The 23,139-nt window shown below is 47.8% G+C and overlaps 2 protein-coding genes across 2 annotated transcripts; one reads left to right on the forward strand and one right to left on the reverse strand.

Annotated features, from left to right (window-relative positions):
- The first annotated feature begins 6,375 nt into the window (after nt 1–6,375).
- DYNLL1 (dynein light chain LC8-type 1) lies at nt 6,376–10,733 on the forward strand. The gene is made up of 3 exons (XM_027864301.1): nt 6,376–6,438; nt 7,578–7,715; nt 10,399–10,733. Exons 2-3 carry the CDS (start codon nt 7,584–7,586, stop codon nt 10,534–10,536), a joined length of 270 nt encoding a protein of 89 aa, XP_027720102.1. The 5' UTR covers nt 6,376–6,438; nt 7,578–7,583; the 3' UTR covers nt 10,537–10,733.
- Nucleotides 10,734–13,769: 3,036 nt separating this feature from the next.
- Nucleotides 13,770–22,696, reverse strand: COQ5 (coenzyme Q5, methyltransferase). Its single transcript, XM_027864292.1, has 7 exons — nt 22,522–22,696; nt 20,514–20,663; nt 18,368–18,589; nt 15,626–15,732; nt 14,816–14,904; nt 14,411–14,522; nt 13,770–14,327 (listed from the first exon to the last, which is right to left on the reverse strand). The coding sequence occupies exons 1-7, from the start codon at nt 22,694–22,696 to the stop codon at nt 14,226–14,228; spliced, it is 957 nt and encodes a 318-aa protein (XP_027720093.1). The 3' UTR covers nt 13,770–14,225.
- Between the last annotated feature and the right edge of the window lie 443 nt (nt 22,697–23,139).

Raw genomic sequence — 23,139 nt, forward strand, 5'->3', positions numbered from 1 at the left:
AATAATAATAATAATAATAATAATAATAATAATAATAATAATAATAAGTATAATTGATATATTATACATAATTATGGTATATAATAATTAATATATAGTTATAATTAATATATTATATACAATACATCATATATAATTATAATTAATTATATACTAATAATTATTATTACTATTATCATTATTGGTCCTGAGTAGCAAAAATAAATGGTTAAGCATCTACTAAATGTGAGGCTTTACTGTCACAAAGGGGCAGCTAAGTGGTGGTTAGAGTGCTGGGCCTGGATTTAGGAAGACCTGAGTTCAGATCCAACCTGAGACACTTTGTGTGACCCTGGGCAAGTCTCTTCACCCTGTTTGCCTCAGTTTCCTCATCTGTAAAATGAGCTTCAGAAGGAGACAGCAAACCACTCCAGTATCTTTGCCAAGAAAACCCCAAATGGTGTCACAAAGAGTTGGACACGGCTGAAACAACTGAACAGCAAAACAAAAGTGACACAGAGACAAAACGGTGCCTGTCCTCAAGAGGTATGCATTCTACCGGATTAATTGTTGCATTCCATTTCTGTGAATCAGTCAACAAACATTTATTAAGCACCTACTATATATCTGGAGTTAGGTCATCAACTTAGAATCATAGATTGAAAATTAGAAGGACCTCAGAAGACATCTAGTCCCCCCTTTTATTCTACAGATGAGGAAACTGAGGCCCAGGGAGGTGAAGGTACAGGATGTCAGAGGGTAGATGTGAACCCAAGGACCTTGACTTAAGAGCCAGGGCAAACATTTATTAAGTACCCACTCTGTGCCAGGAACTCTAGGGAAACAGACAAAAATTAAACCATCTCTGCCTTCAGGGAGCTTATAGTCTATGGGAAGAAATAACATATATAAATGGAATCCATAAGGTATTACATAGTAGGCCTTAACAAATGCTTGTTGATTGAATGAGTCCCATTCGCAATTGGAAGTTTGGTGTCTGAATGGTAAGTGTGCCCGATGAGCATCTGTTAGCCTAGGAGCACGCAGATTCGATTCAGTTTAATTTAACAGCTATTAAGCACATCATATAATATTCTAAAGGGCTCAAAAGACAAAATAAAAAAAAAAGGGTCCCTGTCCTCAAAGAGCTGACATTCTACTGGGGAAATATGTCCTCTAAACAGGCAAGTATATGTGTGGTCACTGGGCTACTTCTTCTCCTCTCTCTCTCTCCCTCTCTCTCTCTCTCTCTCTCTCTCTCTCTCTCTCTCTCTGTCTCTGTCTCTCCATCTGTGTGTGTGTGTGTGTGTGTGAGTCTTTCTCTCTGTCTCTGTCTCTGTGTCTCTTCTCTATTTTGTAGGAGTGTGGGGAAATGAAGTAAAGGTCAGCCCTACCCCTAGCTATGAAAACTACAGCTAGACTAGATTGAGGCAGGGACCCCTTGGGGTTCTGTGCCTAGGGCACTGTTTCTGCATCTTTTTGTTTCCTTTATACTCTTAAAAATGACTGAGGATGCCTCTCAAGAGTTTTGCTTTATGTGGTTACATCTATTTATATTTACTATATGAGATATAAAAGTGATAACTTTTTAAACTTATTAAAAAATAAATCCATTACATGCTAACGTAAGCAACATATTTTTATGAAAAATAACCCTATTTTCCAGAACATAAACATTTAGTTGGAAGATGGCATTGTTTTAAAATGTTTTGCAAATTTCTTTAATGTCTGGACTTATAGAAGACAGCTGCATTCTCATATTTGCTTTTGTATTCAATCTGTTAAGATATTTTATTTTGGTTGAAATGTATGAAGAAAGTACGACTTCACACAGCTGTGTATTTGGGAAATAAAGAGAGATTTTAATGGGTAAATAACATCATAGGATATTATGAAGATAGCTTTGACGACTCCCTAAATGGGTCTTGGGGACCTTGGACCAGACTGAGACCCACTGCCCTAGGATGGCCAGTTCAATCTGGGGCTACCTGACGAAAGTACAATTAGAGGCTACAAAAGGCCTGAGGAATTTACTTCTTCCCAAAACTCTCTGGAAGAAAGCATGGTGAAGATCAAAGAAGTTCCGGCCCCAATTTCCTAGCTGTGGGGTATCCTATAAGAAGGCCTGGGTGTGGAGCCAGAAGATCTGGGTTAGAATCCTGCCTCGGTCTGTTACTAGCTATGTGATCTCGAGGCTCCTTGCTGGGGGCCTCCGTTTTCTCCTCTGTAAAAAGGAGGAAGTTGGACCAGACCTGGATGGTCTGTGCCCGGCTAGAACATGTGGATCCAGAGTCAGCTTCCAGTTAAAACTGTTCCAGATATTTGCTTCTATGTTGAGTTCTTTGGGACAGTTCACTGTAGTATTTCTTCGGTGTTCTTAGGACATTGGAGGACATTCCAATTCTTGTAGTCTTCGAGGGCTACCTGGGGGTGTGAAATTCCTGGGACCCTGAGTCTAGGGACAAGCCCACCTACCCAGGAAGGCAGCCCTCTTCCCCCAGCCCTCCTAACACACTTGTCCTGCCCTGGACTCAGCACACTTCCTCTTACCCCCTGCCCAGCTGGGGCTCCCCGCCCCCTTCAGGACACTGGCTTCCCAGACCCAGGGACAATATCAGGAGGGGCTGATTTCTTCTTCTCCTTAGGGTGGTGGTGGGCTCCTGAAATCAAGGCCAGTTCTGTTGAAGGGGGGACAGGCACATTTGATGGATTCATCTGCGGGGGGAGTACATTAATAACCCCTCCCACTAACAGCTGCCCGTTCATGAACCTCTGCTTTAGGAAGCCTTCCCATCCTCCTGGCTGCTCTGTCCTGGGTCCCATCTCCCTGGGGTCCTGGGTGTCAGTTCTCCTCTCTGCCCTTGAAGACTGTTTCACACTCACTTCACTTATCTGGGTGCGTGGCATCATGTCCTTTTAATGTTTCTGTCCCCACTGCAGACAATCACATAAAGCCTTTGGTGCAGCAATCAATGAACTCCACTGGCTGAAATAAATGAAAGGACTTTCTGCCTAAGGACCCCATGAGGAAGGGAGAGCAGAGAGCATAGTGAGTAGGTCCATTTTACATAAGGGGATCCTGAGATTGATAGAAGCACCATGTACCCTTGGCCTGACTAGTTAGTCTTTAAGTCAGGGCTCAAGCTTCTGACTATAAGTCAATCAACAAACCCTTATTAAGCACCTACTATTTATGCTGGGGCAGCTAGAGGGCCAGGCTTGGAGCCAGGAAGACTCATCTTCCTGAATTCAAATCTGCCCTTAGATACTAGCTGTGTGACCCTGGGTGCGTCATTTAACCCTGTTTGCCTCAGTTTCCTCATCTGTACAGTGAGCTGGAAAAGACATCAAAAAAATGGAAAAGGACCTATCTGTACAAAAATATTTACAGCAGCTCTTTTTGTGATGGCTAAGAATTGGAAATCTAAGGGATGCCCATCAATTGGGGAATGGCTGAACAAGTTGTGGTATATGATTGTAATGGAATTCTATTGTGCTATAAGAAATGACAAGTAGGATGATTTCAGAAAAACCTAGAAAGACTTACATGAACGGATGCAAAGTGAAGTGAACAGAACCAGAAGAATGTTGTACAAAGTAACAGCAATACTGTTTGATGAAGAACTGTGAATGATTTAGCTATTCTCAGAAATACAATGATTGGAGACAATTCCAAAGGACTCATGATGAAGCATGCTATCGTCCCCCAGAGAAAGAACTGATATTGTTTGAATTCAGACTGAAGCAGGCTATTTTTTACTTTCTTTTATTCTAGTATTCTAGTACAAAATGACTAATATGGAAATGTTTTACATGATTGCACATGTATAACCTGTATCTGATTGCTTATTGTCTCAGGGAGAGGGCAGGGAGGGATGGAATTTGGAACTCAAAACTTTATTAAAAAAGCCAAATGTTAAAAAATTGTTTTAACATGTAATTGGGGGAAATATATATATGTGCATGTATGTATACTTGAAAAATGAGCTGGGGGAGGAAATGGCAAACCACTTCAGTATCTCTGCCAAAAAAAAAAAAAAAACCCCAACCTAAATGGGGTGAAGAACACCAGGGATATAAAAAAGAGGCAGGAGACAAGGGTCTGCCCTCAAGGAGCTTACAATCTGATCGGGGAGACACATGCAAACAAATATATACAAAACAATTTATATATACAGGGTAAATGGGAAACACTTAGCTGAGGGAAGAAGGCACTGGATTTCAGAGGGGTTGGGGAAGGCTTCCTATAAAAGATGGGATGTCAGTTAGGGCTTAAAGGGCTCTTTGGACCACATAAACTCGGGCAAGGGACTGGTCATATAGTATTGCTTTTCCCTGGATGATGCCTGGTGCACACAGACCTTCTCTTTCCCCATCAATCCTTTCTGCAAACATGTTTCCTATTTTCTCTCAGCTAGACAGAGTAGGGATGGGGGACTGGATTTGTGAGTTAGTCTATCTAGGAGAGCACCAAATACAATCTCACAGAGTTGCCTGGGGGCATGGAGAGGTTAATTAATGATTGTTTCCTGGCTCACATAGCTACTATGTGGTAAAGAAGGGATTTGAACCCAGGTCAGTGATAATAAGTAAACTCTTTGATGTTCTAGGGGGACACAGATCACCATTTTTCTAATCTTCAGCTTTCCTCTTTATAATTATCTCTTTGAGGAACAGGATAGTGAAAAGAACATTCAGTGAACTTAGGGTCAGGACCTGAGTTCCAGTATCGACTCTGAAGCTCTATTATGGGGGTGGGCAAATCCTTCCCCCACCCCCATAACACAGGATGTAATAACATAGGAGCTAACACTGCCTACCTCATAAGGCTTTTGTGAGGAAAGAAAGCCCTTTGTAAACTGTGAAACATCATATATAAAGGTCCTCTGGGCTACACCCTCATCCCAGAGGGAGTCTCCCTCAGTCCTGGGAGACACCCTCAATTCAGGAAGGCTTTCCATTACTTTCAGAGACAGTCTTCCTCCTGAACCCAACCTGACTCTGGGCAAGTCATTTTTAAACTATTCCCTATCTGTAAAAATAGGTGGGGTTGGGGCTCAGTGATCTATATTAACCTATAGGGGACTCAGGCAACAACTCACTTCCCTTCTCTTAGCATCAGTTTCCCCATCTGTAAAATGAGGGGGTTGGGCTAGGTAACTTTTGTTTTAAGGTACCCTTTCCAGCTTTTAAAAATTATGGACTTGGGCAAGGGCAAATGTTCCCTCAGTTTCCCTATCTGTAAAATAAGGGGTGGTGGGCGTTTAGGCTCAGTAATCTTATTTTCAGTTTTAAACCCTCTATGTATTTGGGCAACTCGGTTTCTCCCCTCTCTGGGCCTCAGTGTGCTATTATTAAGTAAAATGTGGGGGTTGGGCTAGATTGTTTTTTAGGTACCCTTCTAACTTTTAAAAATTATGCATCTGGGTAACTAACTGGGTGTCAGTCTCCTTATTTGTAGCAGGCTGGGCTAGTACTAAATACTACAGTTTTCATATCAGTGACATAAAGGGCAATTGGGCTCTATTCTAGATTTTTAGGAGTCTTGTGCAATTCCGGGCCTCGGTTTCTCCATTTGTAAAATGCTCGGGTTCATGGCCCTCAGAGCTTTGAGTCTATGTTCTATTCTTTACGTGTTCCACATTCTATAGTCTTTTTTTTTTCTATCCTATGGTCTTTATAGTCTATTCTATACGGAGTCTCTATATTCTATTTTACACGTATTCTACATTCTAGTCTACGGTCTATAGAGTGTTTTCCATACATATTCTACATTCTATAGTCTATATTCTACAGTCTGTCTAGTCAATTCTGTACGTATTCTACTACATTCTCTAGCCTGTCTATATTCCAGCGGGGCGCCCTTCTCCCCCTATTCTAAGGAGGGCACCCATGCTTCCTGACTGCGTCATGTGCCCCAGGCAGCCACACCACTGCCCTGCAGGAGGATTCTTCCCTTGTTCCCAGCCCCGAGGTGGCCCCCGGTCCGCCTTCCCGGGCTCCTGCCCAGTGAACCCCCTGCTGTTAAGCTCCACCGTGAAACTCCAAGACTCGTGTAGCGGGAAAAGCGAGAGGAGAGGCCCGCTCCCCAGACCGTCGCCGTGGCAACCGACGCCGTCAGCGGTGCATTGTGGTCTGCAACAAAACGCGGGCGAAGGAGCCTGCGGGAACCATTGAGGTCGTCCTCCAATGAGAGGCGGGCAGGCAGCTGGGGCGGGCCAATCGGCGCGCGGCGTAGGGGCGGGGCGGGCGGAGAGCAGGGGGCGGGGCCGGGCTCTAGGCGGCGGCATCTGGCGTGGGGTGCCTTAGATGCGCAACGGCTTAGGCAGTGGAAGCACCTGACAGGTCGGACGGAGTGCCTGAGCCGCGCCGCCGCCGCCGCCGCCGCCGCCGCCGCCCCCGCCGCCGCCCCCGCCGCCCCCTCCTGCCGGGTCCCGCCGCCAGCGCCCCCGACCCGCGGTGAGGAGCCGAGCTTGGTGTTGCCCCTGCAGAGCGCGCGGACCACGGGCGGGGGGCGGGACCCGGGACCCCGGAGCGGGGCCGGGCGGGCGCGAGGCAGCGGCGCGTGCCCTGGGCCCGGGCAGGGTGGGCGCGCGGGGAGGCCTCCGGCTAGCACGCGCCCTTCCCCCCGGCCCGGCCTCAGGCGCCCCTTCCCGGGCTCGTTCCGCGTGCGAGCGCCCCCTCCCCCGCAGGGGCCGGTGCAGGGGGCGGGAAACTGAGGCCCGAGAGGGGGGAGGGCATGGCTTCCCGGTGGGGCGGAGCCGACCTGGGCACGAGCTTTAAAGCCCTGGAGCGCTGGGAGATGTTCTGGGCGAATTCCATCCCCTCCCTTTTCGCAGGTGGACAAACTGAGGCAGGAGAGGGGAGGGGCTGCTGGTAGTGTCTTGTCAAATTTCTCTCTCCCCTTCCCTTCTTGTTTTTTGCAGGTTGGGGGAACTTAGGGCAAGAGAGAGGGGGAGGGGGGCAGAGCTCGTAGATCTTTCCAGTCTAATTCCTCCCCCCTCCCGTCTCATTTTTGCAGATGGAGAAACTGAGGGCTGGAGGAGGGGCGAGGGGCGCCAGAGTTTGCAAATATTTCTAGTGCGATTCCTCCCTCCCACCCACCCTTGTTTTTTTGCAGATGGAAAAACGGAGCGCAGGAGAGGGTTAAGGGGCGCTCGAGTTTGTAGATGTTTCTAGTGGGTTTGTGTTTCCCCGCCCCCTTTCTGCAGAGGGCGGGAGAGCGAGCCGGGGTCCCGGGAGGGGCCGGGGGCGGTGGGGCGCCTGGGTTGGGCTGCCAGACAAACCCTGGCGGAGTTTGGCGCCGAGTGGCGCAGTCGGGGACGATTCTGAGGAGGTTTGAAACTCTGGCATCTCCATGTGACTTGGCCCCTGGTAGACTGGAACCTTCCTGAGGGCAGGGGCCTCTCCCTCCCTCCCCCAGCCCTCTCCCTCCCTCCCCCAGCCCTCTCCTTCCCGTTTCTGGAACGGGGGTTGCTTTTAATTAAACGGGGCAGGAGGTGGAAGAATGCCTGTGTTTGAGAGATCCCTTCCGATTTCCTAAACTTGGACCCCCTCCATCCCCCTTCCCTGTTTTTTGTTCCTCTCCCCTCCCCCAGGTAACCATGTGTGACCGCAAGGCCGTAATCAAAAATGCGGACATGTCGGAGGAGATGCAGCAGGACTCCGTGGAGTGTGCCACCCAGGCCCTGGAGAAGTATAACATAGAGAAGGACATAGCAGCCCATATCAAGAAGGTGAGTGGGTGATGGGGGAGGGGAGAGATTTGGGATCTTGGAACAGGAAAGCTGCCAGGGGGGAGCCCCACCCTCCCCCGTTACTGATGGGGAAGCCCGAGGTCTTGGAGCTAGTCAGGTGGTCCAGAGGAGGAGCTGGAGAGAGAGGGTAGCTTGAGTCTGGAATCAGTTCCTGCTGCTCACTGGGGAAGCCATGGTGGGGGGTGGGTATACTGCTTTAATTTGCATACCCCTGTAAACATTTCTTTAACTGGTCAGAAATTTAAGACGAATCACTCTTTAAAGTGAATGCTTATTTTCCTTTTGTGAACCTAAGGGAGGTGGGAGAATCCCAGTTAGGAGGGCTTGGGAATTTCTAGGGTGCAACACTAGGTGGTGGTTGGCCCTATGAATTTTGCAAAGAACATAAGTGACATGGGTCTTTCAACACAACACCAGAAAATGCCGCCTAGCAACTGTTTCTAGGTTCGGGACCGAGTGGTCCCCTCTTTCTTCTTGCATCGAAGACCCATCTGTGTGAGATCTGTTAGGAAAAACTGTGTGGGTGTTCCCAACAGAACCCTAGGGAAATCTTGTCAGCTCTCCAGTGGGGAGAATTAGCCTGCTCTGCAGGGTTTAAGAGAAAGTGGGTGGGTGATTTTTTTTTTTTAAAGGGGAGGGGGAGTGTTGCTGATGGCAGTCTGTAAAAACCTAGTAAAACTGCCAAGCTTTCAGGCTTGGAAGGCAAGGAGGCTGGCAGTCTCAGCAGTGGGAGGGAGGGTTCAGTAGAGATGTGAGATAAAAGATGTTAGAACAGAAGAAAATACTATTTCTGATAAACACCACAGTTTGTAGCTCATGTGGATTTACATAAAGGACAGCTTGTAACTTGAAAGAGAAGAGACTTAATGAGAAAAAACAGGTTAATATGAGTGAGAGTCCCCACTGACAGGCACAGCATGCCACCCTGTGGAACTAGGCATCTAACTGCTTTTGGGATATATAGAATTAATGCATGGGTGTCATCCCTTGTGGTCTTAGAGCTCTGTAAAGTGAAGTAAGCTATTGAGGGTTGGCTTAATTACCTTAATCTTAGGAATAACTTAATAGTGGACATTCTCAGGTCAGTTTATGAGGGATTCTTTTTCAAACCTATTTAATGAGTGTAGAGTTAATATACGTGATGATGTGGTGTTTGTATTAAAGTTTGCAATATCTGCATTACATGTCATATCAGAGGCTTGTGAGATAAGTATGCCAGCATTATTACCCAGTTTTACAGACCAGAAAACTTTAAAGTTTGAAATAAATAAATTTTATGTTACGAGACTTGGCCGCCCATGGCTGCACAGCAAACAGATGTTGGGTTTCCTCCTGGGTGAGGGAAGTTTGAAAACTGACTTTTTAGGCGAAGTTTCTCCTTCCAGTTGCAGTAGGTGGTATAATGGGGTGAGATGCTTGGACCTGGAGTCAGGAAGACCTGCGTTCAGATCCTGCCTGAGAACTTAACTAGCCAAGTGATCCTGGGCACACTTGTTGGCTTCCTCTTCTCTGCTTCAGTTTCTGTAAAAGGGGGAAGGATAATCTTAATAACTTGTTGGGTTGTTGTGAGGGGCCAAATGAGTTAATACTTGGAAGGTTGCTTTGCAGTTCAGGTGTGCTATATAATGCCTAGCTATCATTGTTATGTAATTCTTTCCTATTAAAAAAAAAGAATGCTACATTTCTCAAAGATTAGCTTACCTTGGTTTGCCAAGGTATTTTTTATATACATTATCTCAATATTCACATCCATCCTCTGAGTTTTTGTAGCAGGAAAGGATGGTGAAAATAATTATGTAGAGGGCAGCTGGGTGGGACAGTGGATACAGCACTGACCCTGGAGTTAGGAGGACCCCCCCCCCCACTTCAAATCCAGCCTCAGACACTAGCAGTGTGACCCTGAGCTAGTCGCTTAGCCCCAATTGCCTCCCAAAGAAAAGAAAAATAATTACCTAGACTAGCAAGTACTGTTTGAAACATGCTTCTCTATTTAGGGTTTTGGTGGTAGCTGTGTGAACATCACTCACTCATTCATGGTGTTTTTTTTTTTTTCTGTTTGTTTGCTTGCTTTTTGGTGAGGCAATCAGGGTTAAGTGACTTGCCCAGGGTCACACAGATAGTGTTAAGTGTCTAAGGCTGGATTTTGCCCTGACTCCAAGGCCAGAGCTCTGTTGACTGTGCCACCTAGCTGCCCTCATGTGTTCTTGTGTCTGATTTTTTCTTTAAAATCTGTGAAACCCCCTAGTAATTGAGGGTGTTTAGTAGTATAACTAGCTAATGGATATAACAGGTCTTGCTAAAGGTATGATAGTGTCTGAACTAGTTAAATCTAATCTGTGGACTTCAACAAGCCACTACTAGTCACCATTCCTGCCAAGCAATGCTGCTTCGGATTAGTGAGAGGAACCACTAAGGAAATGCAGGTCCTGGTGCAGAAAAGCCCCCGTCCCTTGCACGCAGACGTGTTGACTTGGCTGGTTGTCCCCACCCACCCTCCCATGTTGCAGCTGAGTTCAGGCTGGCAAGTATGTTTGCACAAACGCGGTATGTGGGCGACTGGGAGCCGAGGAACATTCCTGCATTCCCCGGCTCTCGGGGATGGGAAGGATGGCTAGCCATTCTCCCCCTCCCTGCTCAGCCTGGGGTGGTGTTGCCTTTCCAGGAGTTTGACAAGAAGTACAACCCCACCTGGCACTGCATTGTGGGGAGGAACTTCGGCAGCTACGTGACGCACGAGACAAAACACTTCATCTACTTCTACTTGGGCCAGGTCGCCATTCTCCTCTTCAAGTCTGGTTAGAGCATGGCCTGTGCCTCCTGCCCCGAGAGCCATCCAGATCACAAGGACTGCAGCCTAAATTCCAAATACCAGAGACTGAACTATCTTCAGCGTTGCCATGGGAACACCTCCAGCTTTAAGCCTTTATCGTGTTGTTGTTGTACAGGGCATCCTATGTACTAGTTTGTTGTGGTTATAAAACAATTAGCAAAACACTGCTTACCTTGGCTATTTATTTTCTATTCCATACTCTGCTCTTCTCTCCTCACTCCAGAAAAAACCCAGCTCCTCTTTTAAAAATAAACCTGTTGGAGATGCGTGTGTTACCTTTAAGAATCTTTTTAAATAACGTCTAGTTAGAGCTGCTGAGGGACTGACTGCCGTGGCCAGCCTGCTGCCTTCTTGTCTGGCCTCTTTAGTTTTTTTACCCCCTACGTTATAAATGCGTGACGGAGGAATCCTTCAACCAAACAGGACCTCTTTGGAAGGGCAGCTTGGACAGACTTTGGTAGATAGCAGATGATAGAAGGATTTAGTGTGCAATGTTGTCCATGGGTCTGAACAACAAAACAATAAAAAATGGGTGGTTGGGGGTGGGGAATGAAGGCTATTCCTAATTAGCAAGAGATAGCGGTACAGCCCAGGCCTACCTTCTATTGAGATGGGTTTTTGCTGGTGCAGTGTTCTGGGCACTGTGCCCGAGGGAGGGGAGAAGGACAGGGCAGGCAAGGCCGGAGCAACGAATGAGCTCCTTCCAGCTGTCCCTATGTCTACTCTTACCTCTGACGTCCATGAAACGGAGATGAAATTGGGGCTGAGGGTTTGTGACAATGAGGTAATGGGGGAAGTGCTTTGACATTGGGAGATCGCTGTTCCAAAGACATCCAGGGAGGAGGTCTTTAGTAGGTTCCCTTTGAAGCCACTGGCAGGATTGCGCAGTATTGTTGCTGGTAAATGTTGGCAGGATTTTAAAACTTGCAGCCTGCTGTTAGCAGCTCTGCAGCTCAAGTCAAACCTTTAGCAACTGAGAACTGAGGGTGGTTCGTTAGAGCCCAAGCATCAGAATGATGGCTGGGGATGAGTAACTAGTTAAAACCTTCCTGCTGCCCATTACATGAAGACCTCTGACTCATCTGCCCCTGTCCCTTTCCCAGCAATGAATGTGGGAAGGTGGCTGGGAGTGCAGGGGAAGGGCCTGGTCATCCCATTCTTTGTTTTTCATCAACTTGGGCATTTTTGCTCTAGCACTCATCAGTTAAGAGAGATACCGGAGAAGCTAAATTTGCAAAGATTAAGCCCTGTCACCACAGCAAAGTAATGCTTCAATTTGGGGCACTTATTAGATGCAAATGTTTTAAACGCTGGTTTAGTTGTTAGCTATTAACCCAAATGTTCTTCCAGTACTTAACTTGTGGCCAGTGAGAAATAACACAGGCAGGACCAGTTTCTTGTGGGAGTCTTAGCAAGGCAGTGACCCTGGGTCCCTGAAGACCGGTACAGTTTATTCTCTGACCCACTTTACCCAGAAGAAAAGTTTGGTAATGGGGCTATGGATGTTCCTCGTCCAGTCTGGGCCAGGCTGGGTGCAGTGTGATGTTTTTTGGCCATGCTAATTTGTCTCTCAAAATCAGGAGACTGCTTTCGCTCCCTTGTGGACGGATCAGTGATCCTGGGAGTACCCTAGTTTTCCATACAAGGAAACAAGCTCTGAGAAGCTGTGCCTCGCTTGCTCGTAATGGTAGCTGGCGAGTTTTTTTAGGCAGATTTTGAACCTGGCAAGGATACCTACACTTCCTGTCCCTGTTCACTACAAATTGCCAATCGATGTTTTAGAAGGAACAGCTACAGGGGTAATAGAAATGTGCAAATCTGGGTGGTCTTTGAACCATATCCCCTTTTTCATTGAATCTCCTACAGTTTGGCTGTTAGGGAAAAGCGCTTGCTTACTGAATGAGCCAACAAGGCCATTGCTATCTATAGACTCAATAGAATTGAGGGGCTTCGCGTCCGCTCGCTCTCTGTTATCTGTTGGAACGCAGAACGGCTCTGCTATCCAATCCAACAGTCCACTAAGTAGACATGATCTAGGTTTTTCAGCATAGAGCCCAAATACAAATGAATCCCATCTCCACAATACCACTGGAAATTGAGATTTTGATGTGACCTCAGTCTGTTTCTTGCCAGCAAATGGGGGCAGATTACAAAAACCTATTTTTGATTCTGATGTGAGAATATATGTTTCCATGGAGATGAGAGAGGGCTGACAGTATACCAAGTTCTGTCGGTTGCCTGCTCTTCCCTGTCACGAACGCCCAGAGGGGTTGAAGCAGAAGAGTTTTAAACAAAGTCATAGCCTATTAATATCTGATCGAGATTTAATCGCTGTTCTTCTGTGGTCAACATGTTAGAAAGGAATCTTGACATCTTCCTTTGCTGGTGTTCTAGGATACAGGTAGGACAAGCTCTGGTTTTGAAATGACTATAATGGGCTGGAATTTGGGTGTCGGGCATAAGGATGGGGCCAGCAACAGTGGGTAGGTCCTGGCTATGATACAGCACATCTCTGTGCACTTTCAAGCATAATTGCGCTATTATTCACAAGGAAGCTGCTAGACAAGTCACACCCAGGTGACTTTATCTAACTTTTTTTTTTTGGGGGGCAATGGGGGTTAAGTGACTTGCCCAGGGTCACACAGCTGATAAGTGTTATGTGTCTGAGGCTGGATTTGAACTCGGGTCCTCCTGAATCTAGGGCCGGTGCTCTATCCACTGTGCCACCTAGCTGCCCCTCTCTAACTTTCTTAGCCAAAGAACCTCAAACTTGGAACTCAAAAAGCAAAGTGCTCTGCACGGCATTTGGAACCAGCTGTTGAAAGCTTTCAATCTGGTAAAAGACAGGTCGAGGTCAGGTTAGAGATTCCAAGGGTGCCTGGCCTACTCTCCACACTTTACAGGGGAGAAAACTGGCCCAGGGAGTATAGAAATGACTTGGCCAAGGTGTACCACTGATGATGAGTCACAGAGCTGGAATGTGAATTCTGGGCTCTTTCTGCCACTCCATGTTGCTTTGCCAGAAGAAGTATCCAGAATTCAGTCTAACTTCTGTAAAGAAGGCAGCCCTGATGGCAAGATGAGCCGTCATAATTTCCAGGCCACTATTAATCTTGATTACCAGTATGGAGTTATGTGTCTTCACCTGGGAAAGACCTAAGCCCTCTTGGCACCTGTGAAAAGTGTAAAGGACAGCAGAGAAATCAGACACAAGTCAGCTCTTTAATACGCCATCCAGGCTCACACTCCAGCCCGGGCACGGTCAGCCCACCCTCTGCTTGGGCAGATGACACAGGCCTAGGACTTAAGGAGGACCTGGGTGTGTCCTTGGGAGGAGGTTCCACCTTTCTACTCACCCACGAGGGTCCACTTATTTCCCTTTTGGTATGACGTGGTGGGGAGGCAGAGGCCACAAAACTTGTTCCAGTCTGGGCTTCTGGGCTCACACCCCCCCCCCCCGCACATCCAAGAAAAACGAACCAAATGCCACCCTGGGAAAAGGTCCCAGACAGCACCAGCTGATCGTCAGGGAAATGCCGTGCCCTCTTCCCCAACAGGCCGGGGGGGGTCACTCCTGAGGCTGGAGCTCTCAAGGAGCAGCCCACACCCTCCCAGTCTTTTCCACAGGACTGCACAGCGAGGAGTGTGCCGAGCTGGAGTCATAGCTTGAAGCCTGAATGGATTGCCACGATGCCTGACGTGAGGCTCTCATAGGTCACCTTCTGAAAGCCAGCATCTTCAATCATCTCCTTGAATTCTTCCTAAAATGTAGGAGAAAAAATTAGCTGAGAGGACCTGGAATTTGGCTTCTCTGCTTTTTAGGGGAGCGCGTGGGGTTACTCACTTGTGGGGGGAAACGTCGGATGCTCTCCACAAGGTACTGGTACGACTTCCAGTCCCCCGCAATGACTTCTCCCATGACTGGAATGACCTGGAAGCTATACAGGTCATAGAGCCTGAACAGAAAGGCAAACGGCAGAGGTTGGGCTGAGCCCTGCTGACTCCCCACCGACTCCCCCCCTCCTCAGGAATCTCCAGGCTCTGTGTCAGGGCAAATGCCTGTCTGCCATGACTCCCCTTGCTCTTGAAGGGCGTTGGACCAGAAAGGAGGTAAGAGGGTGGCGAGCTCTGACAGTGGCTTTCCTTGTCATGCCAGGGGAGGCCTGGGCCATCAACTCCTCCCTCCACCGGCATTACCTAAGGGCCTACTACGTGCTAGAACCTAGCCCAGGGAACAGACGGTGCCTACCTGGAGATGATGGGGTTGCTCACTTGGCTAAACTCCAGACACAGAAACCGGCCTCCTGGTTTCAGGACGCGATAGGCTTCCTGAAGTGCCTGAGAGGGACAGGAAACAAGAGAACCCTTTTAGGGGGAGCCCTCACTCAATGCCACCAAGGTGAAGCTGAACAGTGTCTGGACAGAGGGAAACTAAAGTCTTTCCCGCGCCATCCAGGTTCTTCTAGAGGGTGACAGAGAGCAGGACAAGCAGGTGGGCTTACAACAACAATCCTGTCGGGGGGGCAGCAAGGTGGTGCAGTGGATGGAGCACCGGCCCTGAAGTCAGGAGAATCTGAGTTCAGCTCTGGCCTCAGACCAAACACTTGACACTTACTAGCTGTGTGACCCTGGGCAAGTCACTTAACCCCAATTGCCTTGACAAAAAGAAAAAAAAAACACAATCCTGTTCCTCCAGGCTCAGGGTGACCCTGGTCTCCCCCAGCTCCAAGATTCCACGAGTCTAGTTGAGGACCAGACCATCCTCCAGGGCTTGGCAGGATTCTGTTTCTAGTTTTAGAACAAAGATAGTGACAAATCTACTGGGGTCACTTAAAAAATTGCTGGCTCAGCACAAGTGACTTAGTGAAGCAGCCACCAGAGGTTACAGGCTAGAATCCATACGACGAGGCGAGAAACGACCTTGGCTGTGGCTCTGTTTGTCAGTGTGGGACGTGACTGGTCCCTTAGAGTTGGGCTGATAAGCCTTCTTTCTCCCAGTCATGACTAAGTATGCTGATCAAGTCTACCTCACAGGCCCCAAGCATCCCTCCAGGCTCACCCTGTCGATGTGGGTGACATTTCGGATCCCAAAGGCAATGGTGTAAACATCGAACTTGTCATCATCAAAGGGCAGCTCCTCGGCATCACCCACCACCCAAGCCAGCCCTGAAAGAGAATAACAGGTGAGCTGCACCCCAGCCCCAGGACCTTCCCTCTGTCCCCAGGAAGATGATCCGTGGTCAGGGCTGACTTTCCCCTTAAGGACTACAGTCCGCCTGGAATTGAGTTTATTTGATCCATTCATGAAACAAACATTTATGAAGGGTCTGCCCACTGGGAGGAGAATCTCAGGTGGGAAAGGACCTGAGGCCAGCTAAGTCCAATTCACATCCAATTCACATCTGACCCAGAATTTGCTCTCTAACAGATCTAGTCATCTCCAAATGCTCATACAATCTCTATTTAAAGACCTCGGGAGGAAGGGGGAGCCCCTCTTTCCTAGAGGCAACCAACTCCACTTTGGACAGTTCTGTTAGAAATGTTTTTCTTCTGTTGTATCTCAATCTGCCTCTTTGCAGTTTGATCCCACTGCTGATCACGAGATCACAGATCGCTAGAATGGAAATCTGAGGCCACCTGGTCTAACTCCTTCCTTTTACGGATGAGGAAACTGACTTATCCGTGACTCTGCACGTGATTCCCACTGGCGGTAATCATGGAGGTCAGAGCAGGGCCCTTCCACCACACTGCACGGTCCCTCCGCCTGTCCTCGGGGGTCAAACAGAATCATCCAGACCCTCCCTCGGCATCATGGCCCTTCCCTAATCTCCATCTGCTCAGGATAAGCTTTACCTCGGCTCCTTGCAATGATCGAGGTGCCACATGACCCTCCCCCATCACTGCTGGCCCCATGGACATTTCAGGCAATGCTCTGGTTCTCCAGATGTGCTCCATGGGGCAGGCACCCTGTTTCTAACCCCTAGTGAGGCCTCGATTAACACAGCCCAAGATGGCACTGACTCTTCAGGACACCCAGAGGTTAGAGTGCACAGAGCACTGAGCAGGACACAAGGTTAGGTGGAATACGACCCTGCAGGCCCTTGTGGTCATTAGAACCTAGGAGAGGGCGAAGACTCAAACACGGATAGCCACAACATACAACCTATGAGATACATGACCTCGCTCCAATTCCAGCTAACTCAAAAAGTCCCTAAACCTGGAGATCTCACCAGGAAACATGGGGCTTGCCCTTTACTAGGCAGCGGCTAAGCCAGATTACTGTATTTCCATCTTATGAAACATGAGTTGTGTTGGAAACTCCATTAACAACCCAGAAAACCACAGACTCTTCCTCCAGAGCTTCTACCCCAGTAGTAAGATATACTACCACAGACACAGACATAGTTTCTCATACCTTCTTTTAAAAAATAATTTCTACTCCATGCTCTTATCTCATCCCCACTTTATTTGGATTGGACTTATTTCTGGCAAGGGAGGTGTGTACTGAAAAAGGACAGATGACGGCAAAGGAGAAAAGTGAAAAGGGAGCTATGTGCCAAGGTGGATAGAGCTCTGGACTTGGGAGTCAGAAAGTCCTGAGTTCAAATTTGACCCCAGACACTTACTGGCTGTGTGAATCTGAAGAAATCTCTTAACCTGTGCCTGCTTCTGTTTCTTGATCTGAAAAATGGGGATAATAATAGCATCTACTTCAAATAAGCCAACAGTCATAAAGCACTTTGAAAACCTTAAAATGCTAATAGAAATGCTAGCTATTAAGTAGTAGGGCATAGCAATATTAAATCAATCTCTGACACTGTGATTCAGAGACCTATGATGATGTGTACCACACGCAAGTAGATTTAGAGAAGCTCAGAGTTCATGTAATCTATGTTCTCATCATTTTACATATGAGGAAATGGAGACACAGAAAGCAGCTGAGACTTAGCCATGCTCACTCAGTGAATTCACTGGTGGCAGAGGCAAGACTAGAACCCCCATCTCCAGACTCCCAGCCCCACCACAGGAAAGGGACACAGGTCCATGGGATGTACCTTTCGTTTCCTGAGGCTGGCCACTTTAGGAGCTAAGTCCAAAGCACATGGCTTCATAGGGGGTCATATTCTGCTAGCCTCCTCCTCTAGACACCCCAAAGCTATGTTCCAGAGATGAGATAACAGTCAGCATTTCGGCACTCTTGACACCAGGAAGGTCGAAGTGCAGGCGCCTCATTCCTCATGGAGGGACTCCACAGAGGAGGGAAAAACAGTGCTTTTGTCTAAATACACTAGCAACTGTCCATCTTCGGAATGGTGTTGAAGGGTAACAAAAGAATCCTTCATTCTTGGGACTAAGTGGGCTGATACTGAGACAAGTGGGTGGCCCAGGGCTTGCAGAAGCAGTTCCTGCTGGGGGTGGTAGGAGGAGAAAGAAGGACTGACATAAACAAGGAGCAAAGGCAAATGCAGAAGGAAAGGCCCCAGGCATGGCTAAGTGGCTTCTGTTTGTGTATGACGTGCCCCACCCCCACAAAGATCCAATGGGATCTGCTGAGTGATGGGGGGGCACATGCAGGCGGAATTCATGTGACAAGCGCCAGTAAACTGGGTCATCATGGTGGCTTGGAATTGGAACCAGACCCTTCTCTGGCTTCACAGAGCCAGGTTGCACTTTCACCTATGACTCCTCCCTGTGAGGACTCCCCTATGAGTCTAAAATTTAACACATTCCAATCCTTTAATGACATTCCCAGCGTTTTCCCTCCCTAGAATTCCCTTCACCTACTTCCAGCAGGACCCACCTCTTTTGTGGCCTAACGTCTGTGCTTTCTTCTTTCCAACATTGAGCATTTCCTTGTTAATGTCACAGACGACCACATGGGATTCCCCTAAGGGACTCCGGCTATTCTGGTACCACTTGGCAATTTCTTCCCAGCTTAAATTTTGATGGGATTTCAGCTCCCTCTGCTGCTGCCTCTGGTTCTGAGCTTTGATGTAATTAAGGAATCGGAAGGCAATGTCTCCTGTGTAACCAAACAAAAGGAGGGGTGAATCAGAGTGCTCTCTGAACATGGGATGGACCATTCAAAAGTGTGTGGGAGCTCAAGGCCCTCTCCACACCAAACTAATTTCTTAATCTATATGACTTTCTACAGATCTGAGATTAATTTATTTGTTACCAGTTAAAGGCATTTTAAAAAGCTGTTAGTAAATAGACTGGGATATTAGTCCCAAACTCCTGGGATGAACTATTAGTAGGAAATAGCGATGATCTTGAGATGAAACAAGGCATAATAGGTACAATGTTGGACCCAGAGTGGAGAAGACCTGGGTTTGAATCCCTGCTTAGATACTTAAAAGCTGTGTTTATAAGCAACCTCTCTCAGCCCTAGATATCTCATTTGCAAAAGCGATAATGGTATCTCTAGCATGCACCACCCAGGGCTGTAGTAAGGATCTCATGAGATAACGTAAATAAGGCATTTTGTAAAGTGGCTTTTTCAGACCAGGCTACTGGCACTCTGGCCATCATCAGGATCCCCCTCCCACCAGAACACTAGACTCTGCCCCTGAAACCACCATGGCTCTGACAGGTGAGCATAGTCTGGCCCCTCAGACATGCTGAGTAAACACATTTGATCACTTATCCATTCCCATCATCCAGGAGGAGGAGAATGAGGACAGTGATAGCTTTTAAAGATTTACCAAGTACCTATTTTCCTCACAGCCACCTTCTAGTCCCAGCTCCCAGGTACAAGTATCCTGAGTTTTCAAAACACTGTATTATCTGATGGATACAAAGGAATTTTAGGATAGCTGGTTGTATCAGAAAAGGCAACTAGGGAAGGAAATGTAATATAATAATAACAATGCTTTACTATTTGCTATTTTTTTTCCTTCTGTTCTGTTTTGTTTCCTCTTTCTGGTGGTTCCTCCTATTGGTTCTAATTCTTCCTTACAACATGACTAATGTGAAAATGCTTTATACAGAGTCTTACACATAACAAGCACTTAGCAAACATCTGCTGAGTTGTACTGACAGCTTAAAAGGGCTGCGGTTTACAGCATCTGAAATAAGTGGAGGCCCCTCCATTACCTCAAGTGTGGCAATTACCAATTGGAAAAAAAAAAAACCAGGTCAATCTGGTGATAAGCCAGGAGGAGCTTAGCCAGATTTATCTTGACACGCCTTACATCAATCACTCGGTCAGTACTAGGAGGAGCCTTTCTGACTAGGTAAGGTGGGCCAAGCTCATGCTTTTCCAGGTTGTCACAGCCTTTAAGAAGCCAAGCCACCTCCAGGCCACAAGGGGGTGCTTGGTGTGGGTGGGGAGGATGAAGAAGAATATCATGATGATGACACAGACATTGCCTATCTACAGAGAGTGCCTAATGGCTTACCAAAGTCTCCCTTGAAACCAATGCCCAGAGATTTACCCAAGGCCGCCCAGCTAGAAGGCCTGGCTCCAAATCTGCCTCTTTCTACCATGTTACAATGGCCAATAAGGGTGAAAAAAGAATAAAAAATAAAATAAGTTATGTTAAAAAATGAAAGAGAAGAATAATAACTTAGTTTGAAAGCTTTTGTGGGAATAAAATCGACCATTTTGTTTTATAATTCTGTCACTGCTAACACTGTTCCAAGCACATGGCAGGTTCCTCCATGGTTTTGGTCCACACCACTCAACTCAATACCTACGAAAGGAAAGGCTTTGTAGTCTAGGTTAGAGGCACCAAAATGAAGGTGCTCAAAGTCTCTGCCCTTAAAAAGCTTGTAATCTGAAGGGAAAGAATAGTAAATAGCATGTCCCATTTCTATGGGGCATTCCTATTGAATAGACTTTCTATTTCCAGCTGTGGCCTACCGGTAGATGAATGAGGCTGCTCCAAGAGGGACCGACCCACTTATCTGACCAAGATAAGTCAAGGTACAAAATCAGATACTACCTGTGCCTCCAGCCACATCAAGGAGCTTGGTCCCAGAGAAAGGGTGCATCTTCCGCAGCAGTAAATCCTTCCAAATCCGGTGGATCCCCAGACTCATCGAGTCGTTCATCACGTCGTACTTTTTAGCCACACTTTCAAACACCTGGTAGACTAACATGGGTTAAAAAACAGCCCGTCACAAGTGTGTTACTGTGAGGCAATCAATTGAGAAGTTTTTTTTCATGGAAAGGCCTTAGATAAGACCATTTGTATTTGGACACTTCTCAGTCTGGTACCCCCAGGCAGTCCCTTCATATGTCTCCTTCCTGGCTCACATCACTGCCGACAGCCTGACCAAGAATGTTTTTTTGGATCAGACCTGAGCTTTCAGGGATTCCTGATCAGCACCTGCTTTGCAACAAAGTCTTAAAAGAGCTGTTAATTCTTTCCTGTCCTCGAACGCTACTGCTTTCACCAAAGATCCTCCCAATAGCGTGCTCTCCTTCCTCTAAACAAAGCTTTATACCACTCTTACTGTGGTCAAAGGCAGTCACAGAATTTGAGAGATGGAAGGAGCCTTGGCACTCATCTTGTCACCTGACAAGTGGTTATCCAGCATTTGCTTGGAGACCTCTAATGAAGAAGCCACAATGTTCCAAGCCAGCTCACTGCACTTCTGGATAGTGCAATCATTAGGAAGTTTTTCCCACCATCCAGTCTAAATTTTCCTCTTTTAACTGTCCCCGCCCCCACTTCTTTCAGTTCTATTCTCTGAGGTCAAGCAAAATATGACATCTCTCTTCTACATGCCAACCATCTCCTTTTTAGTCTGTAAGTTTCAGGAGGCCAGGGACCATTCTCTGTCCTTTCTCTCCTTTAAACCCAAACACTGTAGGAACATAATAAATGGTCTTGAAATAATGGTCCTAAGGCTTCTAGGTCCTCAAGTGTGGCCCTTTGACTGAATCCAAACTTCACAGAACAAATCCCCTTAATAAAGCGATTGTTCAGCAAAACTTGGACTCCAAACCCCTGCCCTAGGCCAAGTCTATTTTTTCATTTTGCTGTACTTTTAAAACACAAACTTAAAAAGCCTAGATGCAAAGAATCAGACCTAGTGGGACAATTTTATGCCTTTCATTAGTGGGCTGCTGGTGAGTAGCCTACATTTTTTGTTTAGTTTCTTTAAGTCTATGATTGCTCAGCCTGCCCCACCCCACTCCTGACAGCCGCTATCTAGATCTCTAGATATCAACTCAGGCCCTTTATCCAATCAAATAAGTAAAGGAGATATCTGTATATCACTCTGCAAATCTTAAAGCATCATATAAATGCTAGTATTACTATTATTCAGTTCCTTAGACCCCAGACTTCATCCCCTTCTCATTCAGATCCTCTTGTAGCCCCTGGTGCTGCTTGGACACTCCCACTATCTCAGACTCCTCAATCATCTCACCCCAAACCCTCCTAATCCCTAGATCTCTCCCCCATTCCCCTCAGACCCCTCATTCCTTACATTCTTGGCCCCTCACTTCAAACTGCTCTCCACTTCCCAGACCCCTCAGTGCTTCCCCTCATATTCCCAGGGCGTGGGTTCTTCACGCCTTTCCCCCATGACTCCCGCCCCCCCATCAGCCCCCTTCCCTATTCCTCTGGCCCCCTCCCCTCCAGTCCACTGGGACCCTATCCATTCAAATGGCTTATTTATAAGGTGTTCAGCACGGTGCCTAGCCCACAGTAGGTCTCATACAAATGCTTCCTTCTTTCCTGTTTCCTTCCCTTTTGCCTGCCCTTCAGCTCCCACACACCCCCTCCCATTTCCGGCCCCCCCCCCCCCCCTCCGGCCGCCCCCCCCCCCCATCCAGCCCCCCCCCTTTCCCTTGACCCCCCCCCCCCAGCCTCAGACTGTACTCTCGCTTTTGGGCCCCGCCCCTCCCTGGCTCGGGCCCCGCCCACCGCTGGCTCAGACTCCGCCCCTCATCCTTAGTCCCCGCCCCTCCCCTTGGGCACCGCCCCTTCCCTTCTTCACCTTTGTCCCCCTTCTCTTCCTCAGACACCGTTTCAAACCCGAAATGCGTGTCCGCCCCTGGCTTCTCGGTGGACATCGGCCGGGTCCAGCCCCAAGGCGGCCGCAGGGACAGCAGGGCCCAACTGCAGCCCCGGCCGCTCAGCGGCCACAGCGCCCGGCTCCTGCGCGCCGCCATGACGACCCGGGCACCGAGACACTCGGCAGCACTGGGACGTTCGGGCGCGTGACGTCAGAGGCGATCCTGGCCAATCACCGCGGGCCTCGGAGCCACCTCCCCTGGAAATCAAGATCCTGGGAAACAGGAAGCCTGGGGGCGGAGCTTGGAGGTGATGCTTCTGCGGGCCTTGTTCGCTCTGAGAGTGTGGTCCTTCCCCCTTGCGGTCCTTCCAGAGGTGTGCACATCTGGATGGAGCTCTCGGCTGCCATCTGCAGGGATGAGGCGGGTGCTGCCCATTCCACGGGAAGGCAGAGGCGAAAGCGCTTTGTAAACTCTACGCAGCTGAGAAGAGCCGGCTTCCTAGGCTGATTGTCATTTTATGGCTACCCTTATTATTCACCATCATCACTTCAATCCAATGATTGAATTCACATAGAAGTTGGTATCCTGGGACAAGACAT

Source organism: Vombatus ursinus, unplaced genomic scaffold (assembly GCF_900497805.2).
Source record: "Vombatus ursinus unplaced genomic scaffold, bare-nosed wombat genome assembly UNPS02001287.1, whole genome shotgun sequence".
Lineage (NCBI taxonomy): Eukaryota > Metazoa > Chordata > Mammalia > Diprotodontia > Vombatidae > Vombatus > Vombatus ursinus.